Raw genomic sequence first — 17522 nt, 5'->3', positions numbered from 1 at the left:
TCTCTCAATGTGCTCTCGGAGTAACTTTGGGTCTGTCCGACAAACCTGGGACGGTAAACTGCTCCGTGATTTTTGGTGGAAAAACGGATAACTGCGGTTTGTTCGAGTGATAAACCGTAGGAGTAGATTTGTGACATTTTCTGTCTGCCCTCAAATCTCTTCACGTGGGAGTATGATGCGTTTGCTTTTTCAGACCTCGCCGCCTCCTTCTGTTGTCTGACAGGTTCTGAGAAAAGTATTTATTTATTCCACATTCAAGCTGGGGAAAGATGAAACTGAACACATCTATCCAAAAACACGTTTTAACGGTCAGAACTGACCATGGCCATGCTTCTGTAAGGGACGCTGAATGAGAGAAGAATTTACCGTCACAGGTCAGATGTCTGCAGGGAATGTGGAGGTGAAGAGCATCCAGCCTTTGAATTTACTATATTGTGTTTTTAGTGGTTAATTATCCGAATAATCTATCAGAAGCCTACGAAACAGGATGAATTTGTTTCTCAGAATACAATTTATTACCATTTGCACATATTTAGCATAAACACACTGGAATCCTCTGTGTGTTTCTCCAACTCAAGAAAAGTAAATGTTTTTAAAAAGATAGAAAATAAATATAAGATAAAACGGACACATAAAAAAACTACTGACCTGTTGAATGATCTTTATAACAAATTTCGACAAGAGGAAGTCTCAGATTTAAGATTTATTCAGCATCAGTGATATGATTACACTTCCATCAAAACTACATGAAAAATACTACAGAAAGCTAACAGATTATGTGATCAAAAAGGATCTAGTGAACATTATGTAATGGCTTATTTTCAGAAGATTCCAATAAAAAACATGGGGAAAAAGAATGCTGCAAAAAAAAAAAAAAAAAAAAATCCACAAAAAACCACTAGAGCTAAGACAGGAACCTTTATGAGCAAAAAAAAGAACATTAAGTTAACATTTATGTAAAGTTTAAAGTAAAGTCAGGCATTTTGCAGCCTAAATTTGAAAGCGGACTGGAAGTCTCCCTTCTTCAACGTAAGAAAGAAGAGAAAAGGAAACATTTAAAGTTTCAGAGCCACCTTAGTCAAATTTCACTGGCACCAGGAAAACACATTAGAAAAAGAAGAACACCTTGTTGTGGTCTGGATCTCCTGCCAATGAACCAGACGGCCTTGAAAACCTGTAGTCCTGATGCTCATCTCTTAGGCTGCTTACTGGGAAATTCCCAGCACAGCAGCTGGACAAACAGGGATTAAGGATAAGTTGTGTGCAGCAGAGAGGGACTGGTTCCTCTGGTTCATGCTTTGGATGTTTGGACAGAATCCTGCCTTGGTTTTGTATCTGACTGACACAAACAGGGAAGAAATGCTCCTTAGCATTTCCATGGGCCGAGTAACTGCACAATTTGACATATTAATGAATTTAAGTTTATCTGACGCACATCGACATAGGCAAACTGAACAGAACAGCGCTCCCATGTTTGCGTCACAGTGCCCGTAGCAACAGCTATCAAACCACATATCAAAAATAAATGTGGTCGAAAAAACTCTCATTTGGTAAAGATTTTTGGCACTAGGATGACGTTTTCTCAATGGGAACACTTTTTTCGCGTCACACCAGTCACACGATCAACAACAGGAAACAAGCTTTTCAGGTGCGACGAACAAAACAAATGTAGCAAAGTGAAAATGCCAACAAAAACATTCATCACAAACAGATTTTCTGAGCACACGGAGCAAACGATTTTTTTTTTGCTAGGTTGGCTCTGAGCCAAGAGCTTCTGGGTGAAGGAGTCGTCACAGGGGGTTGATCAGCCAATCAGAACCAGCCGGAGGAAACATGTGGCCAATAAGAAAAAAAGGAACATTTTATTTACAGGCGTTTGACTCATTGAGAGACGGGGAATGCAGAGAAACTCTTCGTCACATGAAAGGCTTCAAACATGAAACCAATGAAAACACAGGCTCACCTCAGAGTTTAAAGCATTAATCACTGTTTTAATTTACAACCAAACATGGATAATGACTATTTATAAGAAAACAAAACGAGATAATCCTTCATATTCAGACATTATGACAGATATTCAGACACTACTAAGAGAAGAGATCACTTCAGGTTCATAAAAACATTAAAGATTCATGAGACCGCTAATAGTATCCTTGGATATTCAAGGGACTTTGGGGGTGGAGGTAGTTAGTGAAGGTGAAAGGGCACATTTGGAGTCTCCTATGCTCCACACCAACCTGTTTATGAGATTTGCTCATAGCCCACGAACCCTGCAGACCCTTCCCAAGTCTTCTGAGAAAGGTCAGCGGGTGGAACCTAGAGCTAAAGCCACAGTAGCGACTGGGTTTTCAGAAGATTATTGGTTGTTGCTTGTATATTTGCATTTGACGACTTTGTATTGAGACTGACTGTCTGAGAAGTGCTAGTTGATTGACGGTGTATTCTTGTGACAGTGGCTCTGCGGATCTCACTATATCATGGCGCACTTCTTCTTGACCTTCTGGTTGGGAGCGGTCACAGAACACATCACCACCCTGACGGCTTCATCAAACACGGTCTTGAGGCCGCGCTGCGTCAGAGCCGAGCACTCCAGGTACTTCACCGCACCTGGTTTCAGGCAACAACAAGGAAAACATGTTCATGGTACGTCCACAATGCTTTATCCCTCTGTGTCAAATCAAGTTTTCAAATGACATGTGCATCTCAGTAAGTTTGAATATCAACACCAAAGAGTTGATCTACTTCAGTAACTCAGCTGAAGTTACTTAAAAAAAATAAAAGTCTTTGTACATCCCTCTCTAACACAAACCTGCAGCTGAGTTTCCATTAACCATCAAATTGCACAAACTGAAATTACAAAAATAAATTTGCTTAATGGAAACACAATCCGATTTCTACAAAATTGGTGCTAGGATGAGGTACATAGTTTTTCAGCTGAATACAAACAGATGTATTTTGCAAAACTGCAATAGAAACACTTTTTTTCCCATCACACGAGTCACATGATCAACAGCCGAATGTTGCTACTGGCAAAGATGACAAAGAAGACAACAGGAAGTGGTAGCAAGATGGTGTTTTTTTTGTCTGTTTTCCCATCGTTCTCAACCCACAGCATCACACTGCAAGGACAAGTTGTGTCATTCCAGTGTGTTCAATCCACAGCTCTTCTTCATTTTCCCAAAACGCTGCATATGGAGCCTCTCCCAAGCAGGCTTGTCACTCCAACGCCTGAATAAGATGCCGGCATCTCCTCTGATTGGCTGACAGATGGTGGCTGAATTATGAACATGTCTCATGTAACGATTTGAATCCAACAAGTTTATTGTGATTTGAATGTCATTTCTTCTTTAACGGAAACACTACAACTGTGAAACTATCGTTTCTTCAACATTAACAGGATATGGACAAAGATTTGTGCAGATTTTTTATGGAAATGCAGCTGGTGTGTGGTGGAGTCCAGCCCAGTTCAAACTTTTACATTTGCTTCACGACCTTCTTAATTCTGCAGGAATTCCTGTTGCTCGTCCATTTTTGCCTGTTACATTTGAAACGTTTTATTAATACGGTTGGACACAGAACTGTTCTGGTCAGACATCTTCCTCATGAATGTACAGGCCTTAGCATAACATTGCATTTGCATTTTCTGAGACACTAAATTTTGGGTTTTGGATTTTTATTAGGTAGGAATAATAAACATTTCAATAGTTCTGAGTAATAATCATCAAAATGAATTGAAATAAGTACATGAATTATACTGCAGTGAACACTGAAACTATACACACTTATTGTTTAAAATGAAATTATATGGTCCTAAATAAAAAATGTTCAATAAAATGTTATTTATGCATACGCATAAATCAAAGTCATTTATTCACTGACTCTTTTAAAGATTTTAACCTCTTCCAAAAAAATGGGACAGAAAGCAGATACAGGATGAAAGCATGTGTGATGTCCAGGATGTCTGACAACATTCACCTTATTTTCCGTCACCCTGGCAACTGCGTACGCATGTTTTATACTACAAACCGTCACACTGGATGAATATAACATGCCTGACAGTGTTCGCCTTCAAATCAGTTACATATTAATGCTGGATACAAACATTTTCATGAACTTAAAGTAACCAGTTTAAAAAAAAAAAAAGTCCCTCTAAGCTTGTGTTTTAAATGTTATAGTGAACATGTGTTGGTGCATGTGTGGACTGGACGACTGACCTATTTCCTTGGTTAAGGCCAAACCCTGGGGGTAGGTGACGGGACAGAGGTCCTTCTCCTTCAGCTTTTCAAGCATGTCCTTGTCGTCCCTCAGGTCGGACTTGGTGCCCACCAGGATCATGGGGGTGTTGGGGCAGTGGTGCTTCAGCTCCACACTCCACTGCAGGAAGAGCCGGCGGGACGTTAGCAGACCAACTGACACGACAGCAGCAGGATCTGTTGCCTTTTGTTCTTTAGGAATGTCTTATTAATATAGAACATTTCAGCAACAAGGCGGGTCAAAGGGCTTCACATGATGAAAACATAACACCATAATCAAATGTACTTTCACCTAATATACATCAAATATATGAATGAATGAATGTTCTGGTAATTATTTATTGAATAAACTCTGAGCTGGTGGGTTTTGAGCCTTGATTCAAAGGAAAACTTTGGCTGTTTTTGAAGTTTTCTGGTAGTTTATTCCAGATTTGTGGTGCATAGAAGCTGAATGCTGTTTCTCCATGTTTGGTTCTGCTTCTGGAAATGCAGAGTAAACTAGAACCAGGTGTGGGGGTGTACTGACTGCTGTTTTCTGACTGATCGCCGATTACTGCTCCTTAAGAACACTGACCTGCCAAGTCTGATTTTGGTAGATCAGTTTTTGGTGTGAAATGAAAGAAATGAAGTCGCTGAGTTGGTGACAGTGCGGTGACTATTGTTAAACATGCAGGCAGGACCTGGTGGGCCGATCAGTCAAACCGTTCTGACAGATGAGCAGAAGAGGCAGTGGCTGATTTTTAGAGCTTTGCTCAGGAAGAAAAAATCGATGGATAATATCGGCTTCACATGTACGTATCGGCCAATTACCGATTAAGGAAAAGACCTGAATGCTCTGGAAGGTCGATATGTAGTGACGTGTGGATCAGTCCTAACCCACCTGAGCTTTATTCTCTGAAATTGTTTCTCAAATCAGAAAAAATGATACTTCTGGTACTTCAGTTGTTTTAGATAAATGTATACCATTAACGAAAAACACAGTGGAAAGAAACTAAACTGTTGAGATTTTGTTGTTTGTAAAACCAGTGTGCTTACGATGTCTATGTTCAAAACATATATGAAAGGCATCTACTACATTTGCAAATTCCACAAAAAAAACTTTGATATGTCAAAATGTCACGTTATATGCATTTCTAATATATTTAGGACTTCATTTATTCATTTAGGTCATTTCTGATAACATAAGAATGCAAAGATAAAAGTAAATGCGTAACCAGTTGGCGTTGCAGGGTCTTACCTTGGTACGGACGTTTTCATAAGAAGCTGGACTGACCACTGAAAAGCAGACCAGGAACACATCCTAAGAAGAGAAATAAAGAATAAACTTATTTGCTTGTCTGTCCTCTCTTGCAGACATATGTAAACCCACCGTCTGAGGGTAGGACAGAGGTCTGAGTCTGTCGTAGTCCTCCTGTCCTGCTGTGTCCCACAGACCCAGGGACACTGGTTTCCCGTCCAGTAGCATACTGGCAGAATAATTATCAAATCTGAAGGGGAAGAGTTTTCAAAATGAAACCAACTTATCTCGGATGTGACGTTTCACCACATACAATGCAAAAACAATAAAAAAGACATTAAAATCTGCACAATGTCTTTAATAATCCGGACTCTACGTTACTGTTGAATATGACCACATCTGGTCACTAGTTGGCGCTGTTTGTTCCTTGTGGTACTTACACTGTGGGGATGTATTCCCCTGGGAAGGCATTGGTGGTGTAGCTGATGAGCAGACATGTTTTACCCACAGCCCTGAGGAGGCAGAGAGAAGACAAGAAGACGAATTGTTCAATATGAAGCATACATTTAGAAAATACACTGCCTGACCAAAAAAAAAAAGTCTCCACCTGGATTTAACTAAGCAAATAGGTACAAGCCTCCTATTGGATAAGTACTGCATAGACAATTATCTTTCAGCTGGCAACAAGTTATTTAACCCCAGCTGATGCAATGAGTAACTCCTCATTTCTTAAACAACCATGGCAAAAGACACATCTTGTGGTCGTGGAAAAGACATGTCTGTTTAAGAAGGGTCAAATCATTGGCATGCATCAAGCAGAGAAAACATCTAAGGAGATTGCAGAAACTACTAGAATTGGGTTAAGAACTGTCCAACGCATCATTAAAAACTGGAAGGATGGTGGGGAACCATCGTCTTCCAGGAAGAAATGTGGTGGGAAACAAATCCTGAATGATGGTGATCGGCGATTACTTAAACGTTTGGTCAAATCAAATCGAAGAAAAACAACAGCAGAACTCAGGAGTATGTTTAATTGTGAACGCAAAAGCATTTCCACACGCACAATGTGAAGGGAACTCAAGGGGTTGGGATTGAACAGCTGTGTAGCCGTAAGAAAACCTCTAATCAGTAAGGCTAACCAGAAAAAAAGGCTTCAGTTTGCTAGGGAGCATAAAGATTGGACTCTGGAGGAATGGAAGAGGGTCATGTGGTCTGATCAGTGTTGTATAAAGTACTGAAATCTCAGAGTCAAGTAAAAGTACAAGTACCTCTCCAAAATACGACTTTGGTAAAAGTCCAAGTCACTGACTGAAATGTTACTTGAGTAAAAGTCTTAAAGTATCTGAAACTTCTTGTACTTAAGTATGGAAATTACTGTAAAAATGGATGTACTCAAGTAATGTAATGAAAAGTACAAGTAAAAAGTAAAACAAGGCAAGTTTGAATGACATTTCTTATATTTTGGTAAACTTGTCAAATAAACTTAAAATAATGTACACAACCAAGTGCAGGCAAAATGAAACCTGCTAATAAATTGTTCCAGTTTTAAAGAGTAGCACATGTTAATGGTTTGTGGTTTTGAACTTGTATGCCTTTCCTATATTCGTTAAATTGAGTCTAAATTGCTATCGCTATGGCTTCTGTCCCCCATTGAACTAGGGTGACCAGACGTCCTCTTTTTCCCGGACATGTCCTACTTTTCAGACCTAAAAAGATGTCCGGGGGGAATTTAAAAATTGTCCGGGATTTTGGTCAACTGCCTCAAACACATTACATAGCTTACAGTGCATTATAGGGCACGGCGCTGCGTGTCACGTAATCCCTGAGCCGCGTCAGTGCGGGCAGCACTCTTCTCTGTTCGGCCCCCACACCCACCCGCTGTAAGGTGTTCTGATTTCTGATTTCCCCAACAATGGGAGAAGCGAAACAGGTGTATCCTATTGGTGGTGATAAACAAGCCCAGGCAAGCAGGCTACCGACTTTGTTGCAGTCTATCAGTAGGTGGGATCAAAACAATTTGTTTCTCTCTCTCGCTTTTTTGTAACGAGTAACTAAACCACACATTGAAAATGTATCGGAGTAAAAGTACGCAATTAAGTTCGGAAATATAGTGAAGTAAAAGTGAAAGTCATCAAAAATTTTCATACTCGAGGAAAGTATGAAGTACTCCAAAATATACTTAAGTAAAGTAGTGAAGTATTTGTACTTTGTTACTATACAACACTGGGTCTGATGAGTCCAGATTTACCCTGTTCCAGAGTGATGGGCGCATCAGGGTAAGAAGAGAGGCAGGTGAAGTGATGCACCCATCATGCCTAGTGCCTACTGTACAAGCCTGTGGGGGCAGTGCTATGATCTGGGGTTGCTGCAGTTGGTCAGGTCTAGGTTCAGCAACATTGTGTGCCCAAAGAATGAGGTCAGCTGACTACCTGAATATACTGAATGACCAGGTTATTCCATCAATGGATTTTGTCTTCCCAAATGGAACGGGCATATTCCAAGATGACAATGCTAGGATTCATGGGGCTCACATTGTGAAAGAGTGGTTCAGGGAGCATGAGACATCTTTTTCACACATGGATTGGCCACCACAGAGTCCAGACCTTAACCCCATTGAGAATCTTTGGGATGTGCTGGAGAAGGCTTTGCGCAGTGGTCAGACTCTCCCATCATCAATACAAGATCTTGGTGAGAGATTAATGCAACACTGGATGGAAATAAATCTTGTGACACTGCAGAAGCTTATTGAAACAACGTCACAGCGAATGCGGGCTGTAATCAAAGCTAAAGGCAGTCCAACAAAACATTAGAGAGTGTGACCATTTTTTGGTGGCGACTTTTTTTTTGGCCAGGCAGTGTATAAACAAGAGTAGCACTACCCTAGTAAAAACTAACACCTTGTACTGCACTTCTCTTTGTCCAAAGAGTTTGGATTGTTGAGAAACGATTGCTAAAACTCCAGACAATTTTAAAACAGTGCAGAAAACCAATATTATTGTTCACAACTTCTCCTTCTGTTCGCTGATTGGTCTGAGTCAAGAGGACAGAGCCCAGACTGTGCTGGCAGCAAGACAGATTTTCGAGTGGCATTGCACAGGAATGCAATGGACAGACTAGCATAGCACAGCGCAAGAATAATCAATAGAAGGCTTCAAAACTCCAACATTTCTAGATTCGCCCTGAAAATAATTTCTGGCCTAGTGTTCAAATGTCTACAAGACTTTCTTTCTGTTATAACCAGGATTTGTTATAATCTCTACCATCCACAAACTGGTACCAAACACCAATGAGGGGCTGTGAAAGACAGCAGATGACCTAGGAGGTAAGGTCATGACCAAGATAGGAAAACATGGCCTCCGTCTTATGCCAGCGCTGTGTGATAAAGAAACATACTGTTGCTACGTCCAAAGTTTTACACGCTTAGCCAAAGGAAATGGCCTGGAAGTCCCACAGTGAGAGTGGGAAACAATCCAAAGTCAAGACTCTGTGTCCCACAGAGATTCTACGTATCCTCCTCCGTTTTTTGAGATTTGGTACCATCAGCGGTACCAAATCTCTGATGGTGCAGCAATTTATTTATAAATGGCGGCACCATTTATATCGCGATTTATAAATGATATTATCTAAATCGCTGTATATATATATATAAATATACATATGTATATAATCTATTTTGTTTATATATTACAGAAATGTAATATATACTTCCTCACAAGAAGCATGAAAATAACCTGATTATTGTTGTACACTTTCACTATCGTTTGCTGTAGGGAACAGTGACAGTAGCTGCTGCAGCACAGAGCCGACTGGACCTTTTGTCTGCCTACTTCCTGTCTGAGTCCAGTCATTAAAGAGCGCTAGTTCTAAACAATAGGAGTAAGAAAAAGTGAAGGTGTTTAAAATCTTTCTTTTGAAGTTGAATTTTTTTTTCTTATAAATAAAACTGTACAGTCGTCACAGAAAACAGGCGACATGTTGTCTGTGCTGCAAACGTTGCTGCAGCTGATGTCACTAACCCAACCTGATAGAAAATATTTAAAGTATGTTTGTAAAGAGCCGCAGGTGATGGCGCCTATTAATGTTCAGCGAGTGGAAAAACCTGTTCCACCATGACTGTACGACATGAGGATAGACTGGTTTGGACTGGAGGAACAGTTTTCATGAACGCTGCAGTTTAATTAGCCTTTTCTGTCTCTGACTCTTTTATGTCAGAAAACATTCAGAAATGGCACTTTAATATCTAATAAGGAAAGAAAATATTACATTTTACACCAATATGAGCTTCTTTGTGATTACTATTATTAGTAAAACGGCTTCTGTTGGCTATGTTTTTTTTTTGTTGTTGTTAAAATACATTATGGTTTACAGGTGAGAAGGGAAAACTGAAAGTCACTTACCCATCCCCCACCACCACACACTTAATGGAGTTTTGCATCAGACACAGCGAACAGGCCGCCTGGACAAAAGGTGGATGAGCAGGAATCTGTCGTCCTAAAGGCGAAGCGACCGGAGGAAACGCTTCTGGAGAGACTCATCCATGCTCTGCTTCAGGAGGAGAGACGGCAGCGCCAATTATTGGACTTCCTCTCCTGTACCAGGAACAAACACCCCGGTGAATCTCTGGAATCTTGCTCAGGGCTTGTCTTTTGGCAAGAATTTCATTCATGCAGATGTCTGTACAGTTCGCAGAGCAAAGCAAAATGTCTGACAAGCATTGAACTGTGATGCTCATCAAACGGGCCGTGTCGTGTAAACTCAACATTTTTTAGCTCTGCGGCATGTCATAAAGTTATTCCTTCATCAAAAACACACCTGGAGTGTTGCCTTGATTCTTTCATCAGTATTTGAGAAATCTTTTAATCTCCATGGTGTGTAAAATGCCTGGGTGGACCTAGTGCTGCCTTTTTAGGACAAAGCTCCTCCTCTGAGCTGTAGTTTCCTAACTTCAGAGCTTCCGCCTCACAGAGCAGCTGTGACCTACAACGCCCCCATCCAGCTCCTTCAGACTAGCCAGCAGCCATTAGCAAACATCCGGTGGAACTGCTACATGTGCTGAGCTCATGGTACCAGCTGCTTCTTAGTGCAAAAAAATGTAGTTAAAGGGTTAACAGAGGAGCCACGTTGTGATCACTTGTTGAAGGCAGAGTTTCAGAAAGAGCAGGAGCTTTTAAAGAGATAGAGGCCCAATTTCAAGGTGGTAAATTATAGTCAAAATTCTTTTAAGTCATGTTTGACATAACATCTGAAGGTTACATGCTTACTTAATTGTGTTATGAAATAGCATTATGTGCCTGGAAAACACATAATACAGCCCTTTTAAGAATGTGCTTTGATGAAGTCGGGTCTCTGTAGAGGAATATAATTATGTTATAGAAGCCGTTTTATGTGATGTTGTGTATCTGCAGATGTGCATTAAAATCTCTTCTCGTTCGACTATGAGCAGAAGGAGTTCCGAGTCTTGTGTAGATCTTTATTTATATATTCTGAGTTTAAACACCTATAGCTTCTACAATATCTCCAGCAGGGCAGTTTTATCTTTGTAAAGATAAAACAGACCTAAAATAACAAAACTTTGATATTATTCTGTATTTGTTATGTACAAGTTCAGAATAACATCAAATCATGTTTGTTGATCCAGGCACAAATAAAACCTTATTATCTTTTCTTATTATCTAGTTTTTAGTAACTGATTACTGGGAAGTTACCAGTAATCATTTACTCCCCCAGTAACTGGGGGCAGGAGGGTAACTTATTACTCCTCTAGTTACAACAACCCTTTGAAGAAACTTGATAATATGAGTAACATTTCATTTTTCCTTTGGGATTTTAATTAAGTATTTTTGAACTCAGTTTGTTTCCGATGGATTCCAAACTATAACTTCCATTAAAGGCTCTAAAACATTGTTGAAAAAGTGACTCTGCAAGTTTATTTATTTATTTATTTATTTCAAACACTATAGAAGTATAAAATCACACACATGAACATGGAATGCAAAAGACATTTTTGTACTACAACAATCTTAACATGCTCATAAAGCAGCAGGAAGGAGTTAGAAACTTATGAACTCCTATCCCATAAACTCGTACAATATTTTCGGATGGACCCTCATTATTAAATCAAATTAAAAAATAAACAGGTTAATTAATGTTCTATTCTATCTGGGTTTACATACTTCTAAATTTATATAGACGTAGGTCTATATAAATTTAGACATACCTCCACACACTCATACGCATTAGCCTCAATTTACATAAACACATTAGTGCTATCTCTCACCCATATTTCTATATCTTGTAAAAATGACCTCCTCATATTTCCTTTTAAATTGTATTCAATTCTGACCTTGCTTTAACTCTTCATTTAACTAATAATTTAATTATTTAATAATTTTGTACCATGAAATTTGTAATTAATTCCCCACACCTCTGAACAACATGATAAATATGGCAAAATCAGAGAGTTATATAGAATATGAGATGATTTATTATACAGAATATGTCTAGTTTTAGCCAGGAACTGATATGTTTCTACATAGTTTAATCTGTAAATGTTTAATATGAAGTTTCCAGCTGATTTTGTCATCTATTATTAGGCCAAGAAACTTATTAACATAAACCTTTTCCAGAGTTACACCCTCTGTCTGAACTTGAATCTGAGTATTTTGAAACTGTTTAAAAAAAACAAACATGATTTTAGTCTTCTCCAAATTTAGTGTTAATTTACTATTGTCAAACTATTTCATTAATTCACTGATTTCTGAGGTACGTTTTTACCGGAGACTAGAATATTTGTGTTGTCAGCAAATAACACAAACTTTAATACATTAGACACTTTGCTTATGCCGTTTATATACAAATTAAATAAAACTGGTCCCAGTACTGACCCTTGAGGTACTCCACACACAATCTCCAGACAATCAGATGCAATATCTCCCATCTTCATGAATTGTTGCCCAGTTTTCTTTCAGGTTCGACCTAAAAGAAAACTGGAAGCAGGTTTTGTCACCATGTTTGTTGGAAAAGAAATCACATCCTTAGTCAGTTCGACAGGAATAAGCAGGAGAAAAGGACGGCATTGTTTTTACATTCAAATGAAATTTTACATCTTCTCTGTTTGTAAAGACGATGATTTTTTTGGTGGGAATTCTGACTCTTGGTCCACATGGATCTCCATCAGAGTATCTGGCACCTGCGTTTTTTCTGGACTTTGGGGGCCAGCAGGACCGTCCTGATGGCTTCATCAAACACGGTCTTGAGGCCGCGCTGCGTCAGGGCGGAGCACTCCAGGTACTTCGCTGCACCTGGTTTCAGCACACGCAGGAAAAATTTGTTATCGTATCTATTTTTTGTATATAAATGCAAATTTTCTAAATAGATATGGACTTTCAGTTTTTTTGAGTTCCCAGTTCTCTGATGACAAGTTCAAATCAAATAAAAGTATAACATTTATACGGTGCTGCAGCAATAAAAAAAGCATCACAATATGAGATTTTTAAGCAATTCACTGATATTATTAGGGCTACACAATATTTCTCAAATATTCATACCACATTGGAGTGCAATAATTATGCAATAACAATTATGTAAGTGTTCTGAAACTTCTTTTGACAGTATCACAACAGACATATTTGACATCGGCTAAAATGTTAAAAGTCACAGAGTGATGGAAGAACAGATGAGAGAGGAGAGAAAAAATAGGCAAAATTTACCAATATTAAAAGAAAAGTTCTAAAACCCCAAACACTCAAATCTATTACTGATTTTAGGAGAATCATAAATAAATAGAATGAGGACAAATGTCACGGCCTTTCTTGGGAGGCTGCTGTGTTTGAGTCGCTCTATGATTTGATTTTATTGTTTTGGATTAATGTTTGTTTTAAATGTTTCTCCTTCAGTGGGATCTCTTGGTAAAAATAAAGCTATAATTACAAATTTGTTATTTGCATAAAAAAATTACCACTAATCTAACTTTCCTCAGAAAATGTAGTCCAAAGTGTGGCCCGGGGGCCGCTTGTGGCCCTTGCAGTTCGAGAATGATATAAATCTGTTTTTTAATTGGGGTAAAATTATTACCGACGTAATTTTCCTCATGATGGGAAATATTAATTACAACACAAACTTTATTAGCTTTTTTTACAACCAAACATTTCTAATAAGTAGGACCACACTCTCTCTCACACACACACACACACACACACACACACACACACACGCACGCACACACGCACACACACGCACACACACACGCACGCACGCACGCACACACACACACACACACACACACACACACATCTATATGAAATGCCAACTTTGCTCCATCCAAATCAGCTTTTATTTCATTTATTAAACTTTGCTAAATATGTCAATGGTTTTGAAAGAAAGTGACCCGAATCCTATTTTTATAACTGACAATAAAATTGTTCAACTGAGCCTAAAACAGTAAAAAAAAAAAAAAAAACTAGGTACCTTTCTTTTAATACAGCAAATGTGCAAAATCCTTTGAAAGTTTTGGATCAACAATGAATAACGTTCCTTTTAATTCCTTTTCAAAAAAATAAAGAAAACAATTGGACTTTTCTATTTTTGCTATTTGTTTTTTTTCTGGCCCGCTAGTACTCCTGTAGCGCCCAGATACATTTAAACAGAAAACAGGAGGACCAAAAACTGACCGATTTCTTTAGCCATGGCAAAGCCCTGCACAGTGGTGATTGGAGTCAGTTTCTCCTCCTCCAGAGCTTCACTGTCATTCCTCAGGTCCACCTTGGTGCCCACCAGGACTATCGGGGTCGTAGGGCAGTGGTGATGCAGCTCTTTGATCCACTACAAATGGAAAGCAGGTTGTAAATAGCTCTGAAAGAATAAAAAAATGTCCGCCCAACCTTTGGTATCTTACATGTTTTTCTTACGTCTAAAACCAAATATAGAAACAGAAATGAACTTTATTTCTTAAGCAGACGTTGGGTTGCGTCAACGACGGCCCTGTTTTCTACGTAGTGGTGAGCAGATGTGAACCGCTGGCCTTGTTGCCGAGAGCAGGCTGTTCTTACCCTGGCACGGACATTCTCGAAGGAAGGTGGACCGACGAGAGAAAAGCAAAGCAGAAACACGTCCTAAGAGAGAAGGAAGCAAAATAAAAAATATTCATAAAAATCTATTAACACAAATGTTTTACAGTTCAGTGTAAACTATTGACAACTCTGCTGGACTTGTGTTGAACGCAAGTATTTATTTTAAGGCTCTTTAACAGTTTTTGTTTTTTACTTTAACATGTTTTTTGGACAATATGTGCTACAAAGCAGAACATACTGTGTTAGAAAAGAAAGTGTTAGGAAAAGTGGTGCTTGAGTTTATTTCGTAATCGTGTTGTTTAGCTTCTGTAGCCAAAGGTTCAGATTGGTCCCCGCCCTCGACCACCACCCATCCCACCACCCATCCCACCACCGATTGTCTTGCTGACGTTATCGGTTAATCAAATGTCATAAACTTTAATCTGATAAACCACTATTTGACAATCGATTATTTGTTTGCGTTCCTTGTCGCAACAACTAGTGTGAGCAGACGTACTGAACATACACCCACCGTCTGAGGGTAGGACAGAGGTCTGAGTCTGTCATAGTCCTCCTGTCCTGCCGTGTCCCACAGACACAGGGCCACTGGATTCTCGTCCACCATTACATTGGCAGAATAACTATCGAACCTGGAGGAAAACAGCAAAACGTTAGTGTTCAGAGCAAACTGTCTTTGACATAGTGTTCCACTTATTCTCTTATACTATATCTCTGTATTTTTAAACTTCACCCAGCTCTCTATTGAATAGGACCAGATCTGACCAGAAGTTGTCGTGGTTGGTGCTGTGTAGGACTTACACTGTGGGGATGTATTCTCCAGGGAAGGCATTGGATGTATAGCTCATGAGCATACATGTTTTACCCACAGACCTGAGGAGAGAAATAAGACAATAATTAGAGATATATTTCAATAAGAGTGTCCTCTAATGATGACCGACCATTCTGAACTAGTACTGTACATGTTCGTCTGAATAATACCCAGTGGGTTATACAATCACATAGATTTATCAGCTCATATTTAATTCTTCAGGTGAGGAAAAAAATGACTGTGATTCTCTGGTTTTTCCGCCTTTCATTAGGAGTCTGTTCTCCTTGGTGAGTGAGAAGGATAACCACTCTGCACTCTCAAGGAGGGAAGGTTCTGATTTGGCCTTTTTCCACCAGTAGTAACTACTCTGTACAGCTCGACTCGTCTGTCTGCAGTTAGAGGGTTTATAGGTTACATAGTCACTGCTGCGTCTCCAGTCCAGTCTGTTGTCCAGATTTCTGTTCTACAGAATGGCTCATTTATATCAAGAAATAGTAAGTAAGTAAAGTTTATTTATAAAGCACTTTTCACAGACGTAAAATCACAAAGCGCTGTACAACAGAAATCGACCTAAAAGTCCTACGAAACATAAAACCAACAGAGGAAACACAATAAAATCACGAGATAAAAGCCTGGGAAAATAAAAAAAAAGGTTTTAGTTGCTTTTTAAAACAGAGTCAGCAAAGCTGCAAGGGCCAGCTGTTCCACAGCCGTGGGGCCACCGACTGAAAGGCCCGGGCCCCTTACGTTTTTAACTGTGTTTGTGGAACAACCAAAAGATTCAGCCATTCAGAACGAAGCAGAATATTTAGTTAAAAAGCTGACAAAGATAATCAGGAGCCTGGCCATGTAATGCTCTGTATGTCAGCACAAGTACTTTAAAATGAATTCTAACATCAACTTATCATATGATTAAAATGTTCAGGCAAAACAGTTACAATATTGACTCAAAGTAAAACTATGAGAAGGTCAGAACTTCAACTGCCTAAGCTGAAGAACATGCAAGAATTTTCCTTCAAGTCTTCTTGTTTACAAAGACTAGAAATGTTTTTGGTTTGCATCCATGCAAACATGCTGAATTTAATCACTAATCATGTTTCAAATAGCACATTAACTTTGAGTCTAGCTCACACTTTGAAATACTGAATAAAGTGAGAATAAAAATCTAACTTACCCATCTCCCACCACCACACACTTAATGTTATTCATCGTGAATTATCCTGGACAAATGACCAGGAGGTAAAGTAAACCAGAGTCCTTGTGTTGTCTGAAGTGTACAACAGACTAAATAAACTGTTGTGGAGTTTCTGGTTTCTATTTTGTTACAGGAACGATCAGGACTTCCTCTTGATTTACCGCCAACAACAGCCTGAGAAATCTCTGGAATTCTGAGCAGGTGTTGCTGCTGGTAAAGGTGACGGTGAGTTTGGGATTTTCATTACTTGTCAGTTCCGATCAACAATATATCAATATATGAACGTGAGAGATTTATTACAAAGATCAACAAATGTGGCCCAATGTTTGATCAGACACCATGATGTGAACATGTCGATTCTGTGTGGCAATTAATTTAATTTTTTCATTGTTTTCCATCATAATACAATTTTCTTAATCCAGTCTAGATTTTATGATAGGTTAGTTTTTAGTAACTGGTTACTGGGAAGTTACCAGTAATCAGTTACTCCCCCAGTAACTGTGGGCAGGAGGGTAACTTATTACTCTAGTTACAACAACCTGGATGTATTCTCCAGGGAAGGCATTGGATGTGTAGCTGATGAACACACATGTTTTACCCACAGTCCTGAGGGGAGAAATAAGACAATAATTAGAGTTATAACTCAACAAGTGTGTTCTCTAATGATGACTGACCATTCTGATGTAGTACTTAATGTTGGAAGCTGGGGTTTTGGTTTCTGTGGAGTTTAGCTCTAGCTCTTTTAGCTATCAACCAGAGGGAGCCAGGAGACTGTTGCGGGTTCCTGGTCATGATCACACATACCTGCAAGTCATCAGTCTCATCAGCCTGAGGATAAAGGGAGCTGTCGCTTCTGTGCCTGAGTGTTTGCCTTTCATAGTACTCTGTACCCCTCTGAGTTTGTGTTCTGTAGCCCTCTGAGTTCCTGGATTCAGTTACTTACCCTTATGATTTCCTTGTA

At 39.2% G+C, this 17522-nt stretch overlaps 2 protein-coding genes across 2 annotated transcripts; both read right to left on the bottom strand.

The window, feature by feature from the left end:
- Positions 1 to 690: 690 nt before the first annotated feature.
- Positions 691 to 10067, bottom strand: LOC102217124 (ras-related C3 botulinum toxin substrate 1-like). Its single transcript, XM_023340462.1, has 6 exons — positions 9888 to 10067; positions 5931 to 6002; positions 5623 to 5740; positions 5491 to 5553; positions 4215 to 4374; positions 691 to 2607 (listed from the first exon to the last, which is right to left on the bottom strand). Exons 1-6 carry the CDS (start codon positions 9923 to 9925, stop codon positions 2471 to 2473), a joined length of 588 nt encoding a protein of 195 aa, XP_023196230.1. The 5' UTR covers positions 9926 to 10067; the 3' UTR covers positions 691 to 2470.
- A 1380-nt stretch (positions 10068 to 11447) lies between these two features.
- Positions 11448 to 16641, bottom strand: LOC102216748 (ras-related C3 botulinum toxin substrate 1-like). The gene is made up of 6 exons (XM_005800020.2): positions 16541 to 16641; positions 15357 to 15428; positions 15070 to 15187; positions 14538 to 14600; positions 14160 to 14310; positions 11448 to 12791 (listed from the first exon to the last, which is right to left on the bottom strand). The coding sequence occupies exons 1-6, from the start codon at positions 16573 to 16575 to the stop codon at positions 12664 to 12666; spliced, it is 567 nt and encodes a 188-aa protein (XP_005800077.1). The 5' UTR covers positions 16576 to 16641; the 3' UTR covers positions 11448 to 12663.
- Positions 16642 to 17522: the final 881 nt, after the last annotated feature.

This window comes from Xiphophorus maculatus, chromosome 10 (assembly GCF_002775205.1).
Source record: "Xiphophorus maculatus strain JP 163 A chromosome 10, X_maculatus-5.0-male, whole genome shotgun sequence".
NCBI lineage: Eukaryota > Metazoa > Chordata > Actinopteri > Cyprinodontiformes > Poeciliidae > Xiphophorus > Xiphophorus maculatus.
This window is presented reverse-complemented; position numbering and strand designations above follow the sequence as displayed.